At 48.5% G+C, this 18,029-nt stretch overlaps 1 protein-coding gene across 2 annotated transcripts; it reads right to left on the bottom strand.

Moving 5' to 3' along the window:
• Positions 1 to 479: 479 nt before the first annotated feature.
• On the bottom strand, positions 480 to 16,198 carry Rad51d (RAD51 paralog D). Of its 2 annotated transcripts, none has more exons than XM_038328640.2 (10): positions 15,902 to 16,198; positions 15,361 to 15,422; positions 15,083 to 15,201; positions 11,598 to 11,679; positions 11,240 to 11,374; positions 10,655 to 10,750; positions 7,074 to 7,164; positions 6,910 to 6,980; positions 2,125 to 2,277; positions 480 to 1,956 (listed from the first exon to the last, which is right to left on the bottom strand). In XM_038328640.2, exons 1-10 carry the CDS (start codon positions 15,993 to 15,995, stop codon positions 1,873 to 1,875), a joined length of 987 nt encoding a protein of 328 aa, XP_038184568.1. In that variant the 5' UTR covers positions 15,996 to 16,198; the 3' UTR covers positions 480 to 1,872. The 2 variants fall into 2 exon arrangements, with proteins under 2 accessions (XP_038184568.1, XP_038184570.1); XM_038328642.2 differs by having other exon boundaries at positions 15,914 to 16,198.
• Between the last annotated feature and the right edge of the window lie 1,831 nt (positions 16,199 to 18,029).

The following is an 18,029-nucleotide window of genomic DNA, read 5'->3' as shown; positions in this document are numbered from 1 at the left end:
GACAGAGATAGAAAGGCTCTTGGCTTCTCCACGTTGGGCCGTTGAGCCATTGCATCAACCAACCTTGGCTTCACGTTATCAGGGATGAGTGATCTTCCTCATCACTGATGCCTCTCTAAGTGGGATTTCGTTACTTGCTATGGAAAGCAGCTTCAATAATACATGGATCTATCTCTCCACTCCCCTGTCTCCCCCTCCCCCACCTCCAGTCTCAGAAAGCTCAACTTCCCGACTCGAGACCATCAAGCACAGCGCCCAGTAGGTATTTCACATTTTGTCTAATTTCAAACAAACAACGACCTCCTTGTACTCATTCTCCACCCTTTATGGTTGCTTCTATCCTGCTATACCCGTCAGGGTTTCTCTGTATAACAGAGCCCTGGCTGTCCTGGAACTCATTTTGTAGACCAGGTTAGCCTTGAACTCAAAGATTTGCCTGCTTCTGCCTCTCTAGTGCTAGGATTAAAGGCATATTAAAATACGCCCAGCATATTTTCTTTATTACGTTTTTATTATCATGTGTGAGGGCATGCATGTATGGAGGTCAGAGGACGACTTGCAGGAGTCAACCCATTATGTGGGATTCAGGGATTGAACTCAGGTTGTCAGGCTTGGAGGCAAGCATCTCTATCTGCTGAGCCATCACATTGGCTCTAAATATCAGATTTTGTAACTCTGGTGCCGTTTCCTGCAGCTAAGACACAACTAATTATACAACAGGCTCTCTAACCAAGCGTGACCTTCCTGTAAAAAATGTGGTCCGTAAACAATCCTGATCATTTCTTTACTCTATCTTTTATTTTCCATTCCCTGGTACCATCCTCCCCTCTGAGCCAGAGTTACGACTCTCAGATGGATGGCCACAGTGTTGGTAACAGACAGGGGGTTATTTTATTCACTAAGACACAAGGCTGTGGTACAGCTGGCAGGACGAGAGGTGTAATTATACTGCATCTTAGAGCCACCAGCAATGAATTTCTGTATAAAAGACTAGATTTGCCATGTATTATTTATGCCAGCATCAATTTTCCCAGCTGGTTCTATTTACTGTGCAAATTCTCCTCTGTCTGTTTATGGGTTAGGCCACGGTTCAGCACCTCTGGTTACTCTATACTGAGGAAGAGCCCCACAGGGCACCATGCATATGAAACAAGTGTCTGGTTCACTGGGAGCAGGTCATATCCTTCCTCCCCGGTAAATTATATCCCTGGGACAGCAGCGAGCCCATGTTCTCACCTATCAGGGTGATGTACGCAGGTGTGTGAAACCCAGTCAGCAAGCAGGGAAAAACTCATTCTCTCAGAGTCCCACCGCAGGAACTGAAAAACAACCTTCTTGGGGGTAATCAGCTGGCTCTAGGCTCAGGGGACTTCCTTTTTATAGATTTTTAAGAGAGGGACATATAGAAAGAGCTTCATATTTCTGGGGTTGTTTTTACTGAGTAACTCAGAGACAAAGGAAGTCCCATCTTGCAGGTGGGAAAACAGAGGCCCAAATAAATGGGAATGGGTGGGATGAAGGCTTCCTGGCTCAATTACTGTGTGACGGATGTTGACACACGGGGCCAGGAAGCTATTCATCCAGTCACGACTGTGTTTCTTCAGAGATGCCCCAAGCTGGGCTGACCTCAACCCCCACTAGAGACAAATGGTAGACACAGAGGAAGAAAACTTGAGCCCACGATGGACTTCTAGGCCCATCCTCCCCAGCTCCTCAATGCCGTGTCCTCTGGCCAGTGGTTCCGTGAGATCCCAGAGAGTGAAGCTGAGGAAACTGAAGCTTGTCTTCCGACAAGCCTGACACCTACACTGCCAAGTCCCTAGTGGCAGTGGCCAGCAGCTGACGGGCAAGAACGCTGTCCAATCAACAGCATCAGGTCTGTTTGGCAGGCAGTTCTGGGCTCTGCTCCTCAGTCCCCAGAGTCCCAATGTCTATCACCTCCTGCAGACCTGTTGGCTGGAAGGAGAGATAGGAGAGAGGGAGAGAGATAGAATCAAGCAATCTAAGTGGTCAGCTTTTGCTTCAGGGTTTTGGCATCAAAGAATCCTTCAGCGAGATACCAGTGGGCGTGGAAACCACCCTCTCCAGGGCCCAAGATCCCTAGCATCCCCTGGGCTGGTTCACCTGGCGAGGAGACTTGGTCAGACACGCTGTGCATTGGCTGCTACCTTCAAGGACATCCAGGAGAATTCGGGTACTGGGCACAAAGCTCCAGGAGCGTCCCAGAGCAGGTTTGAACCGCCTTCCATCTCTGTCTCGGGTCAAGTGGTTAGTCACCTGCGGGAAGGGACAGAGATCCATGATGGCAGTGCAGAGGACACCTGCCCTACAGCTTCATTGTACACACAAGAAATCTGGCCGGGTTGTGGTGGCGCACTCCTTTAATCCCAGCACTCGGGAGGCAGAGGCAGGCGGATCTCTGAGTTCGAGACCAGCCTGGTCTACAAGAGCTAGCTCCAGGACAGGCTCTAGAAACTACAGGGAAACCCTGTCTCGAAAAACCAAAAAAAAAAAAAAAAAAAAAAAAGGAAAAAAAAGAAATCAGAGATCTCTGACTCTCCCGGGTGGTATAACTTACAGCTGAATCTAGAGCTACAACCCAGGGCTCCTGATCCACACCCAGCTTTCCACAAAGCCAAGGGGCACCTTTAGTCATTCTTTCCTGTAGAGGAGCCATTGCTGGGTTTGGGCCTGCCAAAGGTACCTGAGACCAGTGCGCTCAGTCCTTGGCATGTGGAGCGTGTCTGCTGGGGTAAGGGGAGCCCCACTTTGGGACTGCCCTGGAACTCACTCTGTAGATCAAGCAGGCTGGTCTTGAACTCACAGATATCCACCTGTCTCTGCCTCCCGAGAGCTGGGATTAAAGGTGTGCGCCACCACTGCCCGTCTCTCTGGGACTAGTTTTAAGTAAGCCAGACACAGTGACTATGGTTCCTTCCCTATAGTCCACGCCAAGAGACTGGCAGCCATGCACCCACAAACATCTAGAAGCCCAGAAGCCAGGAGAGGAAGGTCCAGGACCTCGAACTTGAACAAAAGAGCAGGGAGACAGTCTTTCACACTGCCTACAGGTGCACAGATTAGTGTATTATTTCCTCAAAAATGGGAGATGACCTATCTAGACATTTAAAACACATGCAGTTCGGTGTGATGATTCACGTCTGTAGTTACAGTCCCTCAGGACGTTCAAGTAGGACTACTACTTCAACCTAGGAGTTTGAGGCCAGCCTGAGCAGCCTAGTGAGACACTGTGTCAAACACATAAAAGTAACAAGTAGCCAAGTAGCCCTGATTCAATAATTACACTCCTCTAACCCCAGCACTCAGGAGGCTGAAGCAGGTGGAGCTCTGTGAGTTCAAGGCCAGCCTAGCCAAAAAAAAAAAAAAAAAAAAAAAAAACAGCCAGGGCTAGGTAGAGAGAACCTATCTCAAAACAAAAAGGCAGGAGATACAATGTGCAGAGTTATGCATAGGAGTCGCTGTAAGGGCTGGAGCGTGGTCCCCAGCTAAGAGCGCAGGCTGATCCTGCAGAGGACCAACTCCTGTCCTTGCACTGAGCTGCTTCCTCTCCCAATAGTCTCCCCTCCTTACAGGTTATTACAGACAGATCTTTGCTGTTTTTTTCCCCCAAGCTCAGGAAGCAGTTTTTTAAGTCTGCATACTTTTCATAAAAAGATTAAAGAGCTAAATATAAGATTCAAGTTGTTATCAATCTCTACACCCAAGGAACCACACTGATAGTCTATCCCTGTAAAGTCTTTTTCTTTTGCATATATTCTTACAGTTTTAGACAATTTTTTTTAAGATTTTATTTTTATAGCTGGGCAGTGGTGGTACACTCCTTTAATCCCAGCACTTAGGGAGACAGGAGCAGCTGGATCTCTGTGAGTTTGAGGCCAGGCTTGACTACAGAGAGAGTTCCAAGGCAGCCAGGGCTACACAGAGAAACCCTGTCTTAAAAAAATCAAAACCAGCGGGGTGGGGGGGGTGTACATGCCTTTAATCCCAGCACTTGGGAGGCAGAGGCAGGTGGATTTCTGTGATTTCAAGGCCAGCCTGGTCTACAAGAGCTAGTTCCAGGACAGGCCTGAAAGCTAGAAAAACCCTGTCTCGAAAAACAAACAAACAAGCAAACAAAAATCAAAACCAAAAAATAACATCTCAGGCCATTATTTTCTGCATTCTTACACAGATCCTTTTTTCTGTTTGCATTATTGAATGAAATAAAAGAAATAAAAAGGACATGACTTCTCCTAGGTATGAGGTGAGGAGGTTTATTGTAGATAAAAGGGAGAAAGCAGCCAGAGGCATCTGGAAGGGTCCAGAGTGAACATGACCAGCAGACTGAGCAGGGCCATGTGAGGAGAGGGGGAGGGAAAGCAAGAAAGGAGCCACTGACCAAGAGAGGCAGCCTGTGCCAAGAGACCAGCGAAGCCAAAATGGCTGAGTCATATAGGGTCCAGACAAGCTGAGGGAAGGGACAGCCCAGGCCCCGGGCTGGAGAGTTCAGGATAGAGGGCAGGGTATGCCAGCCAGAAGAACCCTGTAACAGGTAGGGACTGAGGGATGCTGGGAGAACCTGGCAGCCAGAATTTGCTTTGATATGTTAGGCATCTCATCCATTTGTTCCAGGTTTGGGACCTAACGATTATCATCTTTTTCTGTTTTGTTTTATTGAGACAGGATTTCATTATGTATCCCAAAATATCCTGAATTTGAGATCCTCCTGCCGCAGCCTCTGAGTTCAAAGAGCAAAGCATGAGTCACTGTACCTAGTTCTTTATGCATATTCTTTACGATGGCCATTTTTAAGGAGGGCATATGCCCGCAATCCCAGTACTGGAGGCTGAGACAGGAGGAGTCTATGGGTTCAAGGCTGGCCTGGGCTACAAGGTGACACCCTGTTAAAAACAAACATCCTTGACTTGCCAGAATAATTCTTGGGCCAGATTAGGCCTGTGGTCTACAGTTTGCCAAACTCTTCTATCCTATAATGATTTTCCCAATTCCTAATCATGGAGTCTTTAAATAATTACTGCTTTTATTCTGTAATAAAATTATAATGCTAATTGTGGGGGTAATGCCTGTAATTCCAACACTTGGGAAGGGGAGGCAGAAGGTTCAGAAGTTCAAAGCCAGCCTCAGATAATGAGTTTAAAGACAGTATGGACAACATGGGACTTTCTTCAAAAGAAAAGAAACACTTTTATCATGAAAGGGACCCAAGGGGTTTGTGTGGAAGAATGAGGAAGGGGGTAAGGAGGTGCTGGGAGAAGGCTCAACAGTTAAGAGTACTGGCTGCTTTTCTAGAGGACCCAGGTTCAATTTCCAGCACCTACATGGCAGCTCATGGTAACTCCAGTTCCAGGGGCTCTGACACCTTCACACCAATGCATATAAAATAAAATTTAAATTAGAAAAAAAAAGAGGGAGGCCTAAATGATTTGCCCTGCTGATTACATCAAATCTCGTGGATTTCTTCAGCCCCTTTCCTACCATTCAGTATCCAAATAAAATGCTTTGAGCCCCTCAAAACAAAACAAGGCACAAAAGAAAAACTTAACAGTAAACACTTTTTTAAAATAAAGATTTCTCATTATTATTTTGTTTTTAAAGTGTGTGGGTGTTTTGTCTGCATGCATGTCTATTCACCACATACATGCCTTGTACCCATGAAGGCCAGAAGAGGGTGTTAGATTCACGGAGACTGGAGCTACAGAGGGTTGTGAGCTGCCATGTGTGTGCTGGGAATCGAACTCAGGTCCTATGAAAGAACGGCCAGTGTTCTTAACAGCTTGTCCACCTCTGCCTTTATCCTTCCTATCCATCTATCTATCCATCCATCCATCCATTATCTATTCGTTCATCTATTTGTTCATTCGTTTATTTAGTTATTGTTTTTTTGAGACAAGGTTTCTCTGTGTAGACCTAGCTATCCTAGAACTCAGTCTGTAGACCAGGCTACTCTCGAACTCAGAGAGCCATCTGCCTCTGCCTCCCAGACTAAAGATGTACGCCGCCACCACCCAGCTTATATTTAAAAATTATGTGTATGCTGGTAGTGCTGATGCCAGTGGTGGTCAGATTCCCCTGGAGCTAGAGTTGTGAGCCACCCAATGTGCCTGGGACTGGGAACTTGACAGGGTAAGGAGACAGGACATCCTATAAAGAGAAAGTTCACTCTTTAGATTTTCTTCAATACAATTTAGAAAGAACGGAGCTGGGAAGATGGCTCAGCAGGTAAAAGCGCTTTCCTGGAAACTCTGGATGCCCCAAGTGTGATCCTAGTACCATGTAAAAACGCTAGTGGTTTGCATCTGTAATCCCAGTCCTGGCATCCTACGGAGACCGTTAGAAGCAGAGACAAGGACAATCTCAGTCAGACCAGAAGTGAAATGGCAGAGATAAGATTCGTCTCAAAACCAAGGTGGAAGGAGAGAACTGACTCCTAAAAATTGTCCTCTGACCTCCCCATGTGTGCCATGGAGCACACATGCCTGCCTTCTTCTGAGCATGAGCACATATACACCAATAACAATGAAACAGGTTATAGAAACACAGAACAAGAGCCAGGTGGTGGTGGCGCATGCCTTTAATCCCAGCAGGAGAAAGCAGAGGCGGGCGGATCTCTGAGTTTGCAGCTAGCCTAATCTACAGAATGAGTTTCAGGATAGCCAAGGCTATACAAGGAAATCCTGTCTTGAAAAATCAATCAACCAACCAACCAAACAAACAAACAAATAAAAAGACCCCCAAGACAAGATAGTCCCTAGTCGAAACCCCTCTTTGACCTGTGGAAGCTGAGCCTGCGCTCTGGCCTCTGGCCTATTATAGTTTCAAGGTGACACTTACGAGAAACAGAAAGCTAGCTACACCCAGAAACCATGTTCATAGGAAAAGTCTCCTCACCACCACTGCCACACCCAGGTCCCGGGCCAGGATCTTCAGCTCTCGGGCCAGCTGCATCATCAAGGCCAGGCCTGGGGGAGGAGCAAACGAGAGGGGCAGCAGCCGGCAAAAGGCTAGGGCAGGGAGGTAAAGTCTCCACCCTATCCCCAGGTTCCCCCCCTTACCTTCCCTCTGCTGACCTCCCAGAAGTGGGGCGACCACTGCGGTGACAGAATCCACAATCACTACCTTCACAGTGCCTGAAGAAGCTGTCGCCTGCGGGGGATGGGAAAAGCAGTGGTGGACCAGTGCCCTCTAGGGGACGCCCGGGGCAAGCGCCTCTACTAGAAGACGAGGCCAGCGAGATGGCTCAGCAAAGGTGGTTGCTGCACAAGCCTGGCAGATCGAGTTTGATCCCTGGAACCCAAGTAAAGACGGAAGGAGAGAACCAACTCCATAGAGTTGGCCTCTCTGACCCCCCAACCCCTATACACACACAGGGTGGCATGCATGTGCTCACAGTTGTGCATGTGTGTACATACACACACAACTGAAAAAGTGAAGTTTAATCCTCACTTTAAAAAAAAGTCAGTCATAAACAACCTTTCCTACCCAAAATACGGCTGTACAGGCCTCACCGAAGCACCTCCCTGACCCATTCAAAAGTTTAATAGACTCCACTGAGGATTCAGAAGACAGGGATGGCTTAAGCCACAGGACACCACAAATTCTCATTCGGGAACCCCATGCAGATTCCAGTGGCAATCTGACATCCAGCCTGTTAGCCCCTTCTCCTCTTCAGAATCCCCTCACTGCTGCTCAGTTTCACTTCAAATCCCCAGGATTTGCTTTATTTGCTGAAGAGTTAGCTCTCCACTAAGGCACCCAGGGTCTGGGGCATGCTGGGAAAGCACTCTACCTGAGCTACATCCTCAGCCCCTAAACCTTATTCACATTTCCATCTCCTAGATTTTACCTCCTAAGCCCTTCTCTCCCATAGCTACCATGGTTCCAAATAAAGGCAACTCTTCAGCCGGGCTGTGGTGGTGCACACCTTTAACTGGGAGGGAAGGAGGGGGGTATGAGCAAGCCTGATCTACAGAGCGAGTTCCAGGACAGCCAGGGCTACATAGAGAAACCCTGTCTCAAAAAGCAAACAACAAATAAAGGCCGTTGTTTCTCTAAGAGCCAGATGCCATTTCTCACACCATAATCTGGTGTTTTTAAACACATGTGAGCACGATCCTAGCATCTGTAGATCTAAGCTGTCTTCCATGCTTCCTTTCTTCTCTCCCTTACTTCTCAGATCCTGATTCTGCTACATGTGTTGTTTCCACTGCCCACTGGCCAAGCCTTGGCTGTTTGGCATTTCTGCTCTGCCTTTTGTGTGTCTCAATTCCAGCCTGGAACTGTGTGTCAATCTTCCAGCCTCTGACTCCTAACCTGTTACCAATGTGTCTAAGAGGACGGCAGAAATGTGAGAAGTTAAAACCAACCAGCTTAGCCGGGCGGTGGTGGCGCACGCCTTTAATCCCAGCACTCGGGAGGCAGAGGCAGGCGGATCTCTGTGAGTTTGAGACCAGCCTGGTCTACAAGAGCTAGGTTCAGGACAGGCTCTAGAAACTACAGGGAAACCCTGTCTCGAAAAATCAAAAAAAAAAAAAAACAAAACAAAAAAAAAAAAAACAAAAAAAACCAACCAGCTTGGGCCTAAAGAGATGGCTCAGCGGTTGGAAGCACTGGTTGCTTTTCCAGAGGACCAGGGTCCAGTTCCCAGGACCCACATGACAGCTCACAACTGTCTGTAACTCTTATTCCAGGGGATCCAACACCTTCACGCAGATAGAGATGCAGGCAGAACATCAATGTATGTAAAATACAAATAAGTAAAACAAACAAACAAAACCAACCATCTTAGGCACTGTTCAGCCCTATCCAGCTAAACGGCAGAACAAGCCCTTTGCTGCTTTTGCTGAGGATCCAGGTTTGATTCCAGCAGTCACAAGATGGCTCATAACTTTCTGTAACTAAGTTCCAGGGGAATTAAATATCCTCTTCTTGCCTCTAAGGGCACCAGGCAAGCACGCCATGGATATACATTCATACACACAGAATACAATTTTTAAAACTTCAAAAAAAAAAAAAAGTCAAGTGCCATTCAAAATCTCCTTCTCCCTTCCTTATAAACATTAGTCTGAACATGTTCAGGTACTGGGTAGAAATCTCCTGACTTCAATGAGGATGGGCCCAGCCCCCAATTCAAGATACGTATAGAGATGATTTGCTTTTGGCTAACTATGACTGGAGAGATACCTCAGTGGCTGCGTTTGCCTAATGTGTATAGGCCTGGATTAGATCCCTATTGTCACAAAAAATATTTATTTATGTATTTATTTGTGTGTGTGTGTGTGTGTGCACATGTGCACATGTAGTCATGACACGGTACTTGGAATCAGTGGAGAACTTGCTGAAGTTAGTTCATTCCTTCCACCATGTGGATCCTGAGAATCAAACTTGGGCTGTAAGGATTGGCAGCAAGGGCCTTTATCCACGAAACTCCCTCACCAGATCCTTATCATCACAACTAAAGAAACAAATCTGTATTGGTGGCACGTGTCTTTAATTCCAGCACTCGGGAGGCAGAGGCAGAGGCAGGAGGAGCTCTGTGAGTTCAAGGCTAGCCTGCTCTACAGTTCCAGGCCATCCAGGGCTACACTGAGAAAGCCTGTCTTGAAAAACCAAAAAAACCAAACCAATCTGGCTAACTAAATGTAAGAAGAGGGATAAAGGCCCTTGCTGCTAATCCTTACAGCCCAAGTTCGAGTCTCAGGATCCACATGGTGGAAGGAATGAACTAACTTCTGCAAGTTATCCACTGACTCCAAGTGTTATCTTATGAATATATGTTCACACGCGCACACACACACACAAATAAATAAATACATAAATAATTTTTTTTTTTTTGGTGACACTAGGGATCTAATCTGCTAGTGGTCCTAGAGTAGTAAGCTTTTTCTTCTTTTTTCTTTTTTTGTTGGGTTTTTCAAGACAAGGTTTCTCTGTGTAGCCCTGGCTGTCTTGGAACTCACTCTATAGACCAGGCTGGCCTCGAACTCAGAGATCCATCTGCCTCTGCCTCCCAATTTCTGGGATTAAAGGTGTATATCACCACTGCCCAGCTACATTTTCATCTTAATAAAAGGGAAGAGATAATAAAAAAAAATCATCTATCATTCACTTGCTTGAATATAGAGCACATGTGGCTGTGGAAAAGATGCTTGGGGCTACAGCAGCCACAGGACTCAGTGCCAGCCTCCAGTCTCACTAAAGACAATCAGACTGTCTCCTAGCCAGAAGTGCTGAAGCATACCTTATATCTCAGCACTCAAGAGACAGGGCAGGGGGATCTCTGTAAATTCCCAACCAGGCAGGCTACATAGCGAGACCCCCACCCCCACACACACACAGTTTCCTAACTGATTTCAGTGAGTAATGCAGAAGTGAAGGCTATATAATCCTCTACTCAAGGAGCTCAGTGTTGTACAGGGCTGGTGAGCCTGTAAACAATGAAGTGGATGAATTGTGAATTAAGCAGCAAGGAATTCCACCTGGGGTGCGGGCAGGCAGGGGTGGAGAGATGGGGGTGGCAAACACAGCTGGGGCTGTTACACTGGACACAGGTATTCCAAGCAGAGTCGGTGGTAGGACACCTGCCTCGATACAGATAACACCTGGCCAGCTGGGTGAAGCAGATCCACAGGCTCACCTGCTGAGCCATGGCGCCCCGAAGGTCCTGCAGCATATCCAGCATCCTGAAGATGTCAAACGCATACGCCACCTGTATCCTCCGGAGAGCGCCTGCCTGCGGGGTGGGAAAGAGAAGCAGGGATTTGCGATAAAGAGCAATCATAAAGCTGAGAAGGCAAAGAGGCACTTAGACACAGTGCTGGCAGCCAGAATGGCAAATGGGTTTTGCCTAATGGGCTGGATCTTACAGTGGCGATACCTGGGCACTGAGCTGTAGGACATTCAGAATTCAGCGGGAAGGACAGATATGATTGATTAGTGATGCCTGCCCTGGCAAGAAATGGGCTGGAAACACAGATGCAGGACTTTGTTGGCTCTGATTTACGGTATTCGAGAACTTGGAAGTTCCTGGAGAATCAGTGTAGGTTGCATCCAAGCTGCGATGATGACATTAACACGAGCAGCTCTAGGAAAGCAGAGGACTCTCCAGTTTCAAAGCAAGAAATGATGATTCTTACAGATGGTGTATTTTCTTACAATGTAAAGAGTCATGGAGTCTTCTAGCATAGGGATTTTAAAGGAACCCAGTCATCTTGCCCCCTACCTGTTTCTCCTCGTCTTGGGTTCTAGCCTGTAGTAGCTGGAGGAGGCGGGATGCTGTCATTCCTCCATTGGAGTCAACATACAGTACATTCTGCTGCAGGCTGTGGGCCACATTTGCAGCCACACAGAGACATACCTTCAGAGATAAGATAGGGCGCTGGGTAAAGCTAAGCCCTTGGAAGGCAGCTTCCCCACCATAGCCTGCCCAGATTCCAACAACACACACTGGCCAAGGCCATGGCCATTCTCAGTACCCATCTGGTCTGTTCTGACCCTGCAACCCACAGGGACACCCCCAAGGAATCCAGGATAATGCACCCACTTCCCCCAACCCTCCCTGCTGCTGGTCCCAAGGGTACCTGGGTTTTTCCGCTACGTGGGCCACCTGCAATTTCAGTCACCTCCCCAGTATAGAGGCCAGCATCAAGTAGTTTGTCCAGGCTGATGGTGGAAGAGGAGAGAATGGGGATGGGCAAAGAGAGGAGATGAAACTATTAAAAAAGCAGATAAATCTGGGAAGTAAATTGGGCATGGCGACAGATGTCTTTAATCCCAACATCAGGGAGGCAAAGGCAGGCCTCTGTGAGGTCAGGGGCCACAGGAGACCCTGACTTAAAAAAAAGAAAGAAAGAAAAAGGAAAAAAAAAACCATACTTGGGGCGACTGCTTAATGGTAGAGTACTTGCTTATCATATGCAAAGCCCTGAGTTCGATCTCTAGTATTGGGGGGTGGGGTGGGGAAAGTTGGCATTCACTAATGTAGAATCTTATAACCAATGAACACGGAAAGTCTCTCCATTTATTTGGGTCACCATTGATCTTCCTCATTGGCATTTTTCATTTTCAGCATACAAATTCTACATGGGCTTTGTCAGACTTAAACCCACGTATTTCATTTCCTTAGATGCGACAGCAAATGGCATTGTGTTTTTAATTTCAGTTTTCACATGTTCATTGCGAGTGCAGAGAAATGCAATTGATTTTTATGTGTTGATCTTGTATCTCCAGACCTTGCTAAACTCGATTATTAATTCTGGGAGTGTGTAATTATTTTTTATTTGCTTGTTTTTGTCTGCCTCCCTCATCTGGTAGGAGCACCCCGGGGGCAAAGACTGGGTCTTTATCCCTGTTGTGTCTCCGAGTATTAGCACAGAGCCGAACACCCAGAAGGCACACAGTAAATGTTACCGAAGAAATGAAAAGAAATGACTGTCAGAACTCTGGCTGTGGAAACCTCGAGATGAACCTCAAAACATGGCCTCTTCCTAAGCCCAGTTCTGCCCCTGAACCACCTGGAACAGGTTACTACCCTCCGTGTGCTGCCCAGGACATGGGCTGAAGTTTCTGTGTTGCAGCGTGTACCAGCGCCTGACTGTCATGCACTGCCCTTCCTAACTCGGCAATAGTCACAGACTGCAGGCTTCTGAAGAGGTTCTTGATGTCCAACCATGACCTAGGAGCAGAAGACAGGCAGCAACTAGGCACAACTCCACCTGTTTTAACTCCAGAGACCATAGGTTCCTGCACGTCAAAATCTGGTCCTTACTCCAGCCCCGTGCTTCTTGGGATAACTGCGCACACTCTGGGTCTGTTTAATAAGCCTCTACTTAATAGGTCTCCAGCCTCTGTTTCGGAATCCCATGCTTCCCAAGACACCGGAAGCCCAGGTCCATCACAGCAGCTCCTCTCAGTGTCTTCTCCCAGGGTGGGCCCTGGAGACTCTAGAGGTAGATCCTGCTTCTGAACAAAGTTCAAGAACTCCATTCAGGCAGGGGTTGACACGATGGCTCGGTGAATAAAGTGCTTGCTTTGCAAGCGTGAGGACCTAAGTTTGAGCCAAAGAACCTACTAAAAAAACTGGGTGTGGGGCTGGAGAGATGGCTCAGAAGTTAAGAGCATTGGCTGTTCTTCCAGAGGTCCTGAATTCAATTCCCAGCAACCACATGGCGGCTCACAACCATCTGTAATGCGATCTAGTGCCCTCTTCTGGCTGCAGATATATATGCAGGCATATAAATATCCTATGTCATATGTCATAAACCCTGGAGCAGCTCCACACAGCCCATACCAGTACCACCAGATCCCTGCTGGACCTCTTTGGGCTGGCCCGTCCATCCTGCACATCTCTGCTCCATGGCCTACAGATGTCACCTCCAGGCATAGTGGAGAACAGTCTAGCCAGAATGAAGTTCTTAGACAGGACCTCCAGTGCCCAATCTACCATCTAGTAGTTGCAGGATCTTGAGTTGGTCCCTGAACCTGAACCCCCATTTCCTCACATACACATCGATGATTTCAAGGGCATCGAACTCTCATTAGGGGTTGTGAAGGACAGATGAAATGCATGCCACGCTGAGCGGTGGTGGTGCGCACCTTTAATCCCAGCACTCGGGAGGCAGAGGCAGGCGAACCTGTGAGTTCGAGGCCAGCCTGGTCTACAGAGTGAGTTCCCAGGGACAGCCAGAGATAAACAGACAAACCTGTCTCAAAAATGCATGCATGAAATGCTGAACATAATGTCAGAGTCAAGGTGAGCTTGTGGCTACCTGCGCCACCCTGAGCTCCCACCCCATGACTGCTGCTGCTGCAATCCTGCCAGGGTACCTTCTCATTGTTCCTTCTGTGGATGCCAGTTTTATAAGCTCCCCAGGCTCCAAAGCCAGTGTGCTTCCTCGTGGCACTCACAAGTCTCCCGTAGACACTAACCACCACACTTAAGAGCGGGAGCCTTGCCTCACTCATACAGATAGCATCTGCATGTGCCTGGCACCCAGTAGGAACCCAGCCAATGTTTGATGGATTACAAACACAGACCCCCAACCAGCGAAAGCAAGCACCAGACTACGTGGACCTTGCCAAGAGAATGTGTTATGGAAACAGCAAGGGCCAGAGCAATCCAAAGACCTTTGTGATGGCAGTGTTATTCATCAAACTCCGCACAAACAGGCCAGGAGAGAGGTCAGGCTCACTTGGCCAGAAAATGCCAGTTGTCTTCCAATTCTTTCCCAACCCAAACAACAGAGCACAATGTAACTGATCTTTTCAGAGAGTGCCAACGTTCCCGGCCGCTGCCTCCTATGGCAAAGGCATCAGGCTCTGGATTATATATCCCTGGGCTCACCTCTGCCGGCCCCTCCTCTTAGGCTAACCATAAGGGAGATCAACAATCTTTAACAGTTATAGCCTATGGCAGGGGTTCTCAGTCTGTGGGTCCTGACTCCTCTGGGATATAGAACAATCCTTTCATAGAGGTCACATATCAGATATTTTACATTATAACTTATAACAGTAGCAAACTCACAGTCATGAAGTAGCAATGAAAATAATTCTATGGTTGGGGTCACCACACCGTGAGGAACTGTGTTAAAGGGTCAGACCTTAGGTGCAGACTCCCAGGAAATCTCAATCCTGTCCTGATCTCACTTGCCTTACCCCGAAGTATCAGGGACTCTACTGAAAAATGGGATATTAGTGACATCCTGTCTCATAGGACAGTGGCTCTTCCCTGGGAAAAGTTGGCTCCCAGGAGATACTGAGTCATATCTGCCGACATTTTTGATTATTAAAACTAGGTGATTATTAAATCTTGGCATCTGGTGGGAAGAGCTCAGGGATATTGCTAAATGCACAGCATACCCCTACCCCAGCAAATTATTACTTGGCCCCAAGCATCAATAGTGCTGAGGCTAAGAGTACCTGTCCTTTTACTCTAAGGAAAAAGAACTCCGGAGTCTGGATGCCTCTAGGTTCCTGACAACTCCAGACTGCCCTCACCAGCCTGCCCGTTGTAGTCTCAGCATGAGAAGCTCGGCTTTCATCTTCTTGCCCAGGTAAGCATACAAACCTCCCAATGCCGGTGGACAGGATGGCAGTGGAAGTCTTCAGTTCCTCATAGAGGTCTGCTCCATTTAATGGGAAAGCCGAGAACTGCGCCAGCAATACCCTCCTCAGGGCAACCAGGGCCTGCCAATAGGGTGGACACTCAGGCTCCAGAACGCCAGACAGCCCAGCAATCAGCTTGTCCACCAGCAGAGCAATCCAGGTCTAGCGTTCCCCCTCCCTTTCGCTGGGGACCGGCTCTAGAAGATGCATTGGGATGGAGCTTGCACACCGTGAGCTCACCTTGTAGGATAAGCTACACTTCTGGGCTACCTCCTCCAGGTTAGCAGCTGCCAGGTCCGCCACTGGAAAGAGACCAAGCGCAACTGATTAGCAACAAGCAAGGCCTAGCCTTGCCACGCTTGCCTTTTCCTCCGTTGGGAAACGGTGTTAACGTCTTGCTTTGTTTTGTTTTGTTTGTTTTTGTTTTGCGAGACAGTGTTTCTCTGTAGCCTTTGGAGCCTGTAGCCTGGAACTAGCTCTTTTAGACCAGGCTGGCTTCGAACTCACAGAGATCCGCCTTCTGCTGATTAAAGGCGTGTGCCACCACCGCCCGGCTGGCATTAAGGTCTTAGTCTACTCCCGATCTCAAGCACGCAGGCCCTGATGCAGGACCCGGCGAGGAGCCCAGCACACAGTAAAGACCTGTTTCTGGCTTGGCTCCGGCGAACCCAGCCTCCCTAGGAGGTCAGAGTGTGGCCCCTGTAAAAGCGAAGCGCCACGCACGTGTGCCAAGACCGTGGCGCCAATCCCTGCAGTCGTGCCCATGTTGTGTGCTACGAACCCACGAGGTCACCTGTCTTGATCCTACGGCCCTTCAGAAGCTGGACGATCTCCTCGGTGAGGCCCGGGCACAGACCTGCCCTGAGCACGCCCATGTTCCCTGCAAATGCCGGACGCCCCGGGGGCTGTCTGTCACGTGGGCGCCCGCCGAGTTACCCCCCTCTTCCCCCTCCTCCACACACACTCTGGCGTCCCTCGGTTCCACCTCAGGAAAGGGTCCCGCTGCGCCAGTGCGGGAGCAGGGGGCGGGAAGAGGATGCTGGTCGGGGTGAGGGACTCCAGCTACCTGGCCCGCCCCCTCCCGGCGGACGCTTCCGGGTTCCGCGTCTGGAGCGTCTTCTGTGGCCCAAGCCTGCAGCGCCATCTTCCTACCAAGCGGGAAAACGCGGCGGCCTTGTGAACCGCGCCAGCCACCTGCCAGCCTCAGAGCCACACACACTCTCTGTCTCCCCCCCTCCCCCAATCTCTCCCTCCCCTTGCTCCCTCCCTCACCCCACCACCTCCTGTGAGTCCCCTGTGTACTAGCCACCATTCGCAACGCTAGAAACACTCTCACCCTATCTATTGAGTGAAGCGCACCTGCCTTCTGGTAGGATTCATGGGAGCCGATGAGAAGGAATCAGTTCACACCATTTCAGATTGTATGATCCCGCGTAGTTCACAGACAGCACCCGTGCCCCTGGAGTTCCTAAAACAAAAGAAATTGCTTTAAGTTTTATCTTGTGTATATAGGTGCTTTGCCTGCACGAATGTCTGTGTACCGCTTGCATGACTGGCCCAAGGAGGCCAAAAGAGGGGATCAGATTCCCTTGGACTGGAGTTACAGAAGGTTGTAAACCATGGTGTGGGTGCTGGATGTGAACCCTGGTCCTCCAGAAGAGCAACCAGTGCTCCGAACTGCTAGGTCATTTCTCTAACCCCATATTTTATGAAGGTTTTTATTTTTTGAACCAGGGTTTCTCTGTGTAGCCCTGGCTGCCTTGGAACTCACTCTGTAGACCAGGCTGGCCGCAAACTCAGAGATCTGCCTGCTACTGCCTCCACCTCCTGAGTGTTGAGATTAAAGGCATACACCACCTGGCATTTTCCAAAGATTTTAATGAGAGTAGAGGAATGCTTGATTATTTAGAACATATAAAATAAAGTTTACTATTTTGAAATGTTCTTTCTATATCCAGTGGAAAATATAAGGCAGTTTCATAAACCTGTGAGTGAGGTTCTGTCTCTCTCTGTATTTTGTAGCTGAAGAAATTGGGACTCAGTAAGACTTTTATTCTCTGAGTTACACAGCTAGTAAGCACAGAACTGAATTTCAAGTCCACATCTAACAGCAAAGTCAGCGCTATTGAACTTGCTCTCTTCCTTCCCCAGAAGTTGTAGGTGTATTCTTTTTTTTGTTATTTGAGACAGGGTTTGTCTATATAGCCCTAGCTGTCCTGGAACTCTATCTGCAGACTTGGCTGGCCTCGAACTCAAAGATCCACTTGCCTCTGCCTCCCCTCCCGAGTGCTGGAATTAAAGGCGTGTGCCACCACCACCCAGCTGTGGATGTGCTTTCTACCTGCACTCGGGCTCTCTCCATAGCAGAAAAGTCGGGCCCATTTTTAGAAATATTTCCCCATGCTCACCATTGACTCTCAGTCTTTCAAGGTGTTTGGTATTCTAGCATTAAAACCAACTACTCTGTGAGCTACAACCCACAGTAAGCTTTCACTGTGCCTAGGCTACTGGCCACAGTGGTATTTACTGCTTAGATACCAGGAGAAAGAGCCTTAGCAAGGGTAGGCAACGTCGTCCCCTTCAAAGGCTCTTTGGCTCAGCCCAGGTGGTGTTTCTCTGTCACTAACCTGTTCCTCCTTCCAGGACAGCTCTAAAGGGCACAGGTGTTAAGCCTTTTGAAGTCCTCAGAGGACAGAGCGACTGTGGCCAGAGGGGCCGTGTGTGTGTGTGTGTGCTGGAAGAGGCTGTGAAGTTTGTTTCCTGTGTTCTACCTGACCCCTGACACAGACATTGGGTCTGTCCAACTGCACAGGAAACCTCACATCAAGGGGAGGCTGGCCCCTAATTGTTACACTGTGATGATTGTGAAGTCAGCTCACGGCACACCCACCCCACCCAAACTAAGGGTG

This window comes from Arvicola amphibius, chromosome 4, assembly GCF_903992535.2.
Source record: "Arvicola amphibius chromosome 4, mArvAmp1.2, whole genome shotgun sequence".
In the NCBI taxonomy this organism is placed as follows: Eukaryota; Metazoa; Chordata; class Mammalia; order Rodentia; family Cricetidae; genus Arvicola; species Arvicola amphibius.
Note: the sequence above shows the minus strand (reverse complement) of the source record. Positions and strands in the feature narration are given on the sequence as shown.

Excerpts from the sequence above, each read along its gene's own strand:
- Rad51d (XM_038328640.2), bottom strand. The coding sequence starts at position 15,995 with ATGGGCGTGCTCAGGGCAGGTCTGTGCCCGGGCCTCACCGAGGAGATC. Across the intron at positions 15,202-15,360 it reads AGTGTAGCTTATCCTACAAG|GCCCTGGTTGCCCTGAGGAG; the intron begins GTGAGCTCACGG and ends CCCTATTGGCAG. Across the intron at positions 6,981-7,073 it reads GGGAGGTCAGCAGAGGGAAG|GCCTGGCCTTGATGATGCAG; the intron begins GTAAGGGGGGGA and ends CTCCTCCCCCAG.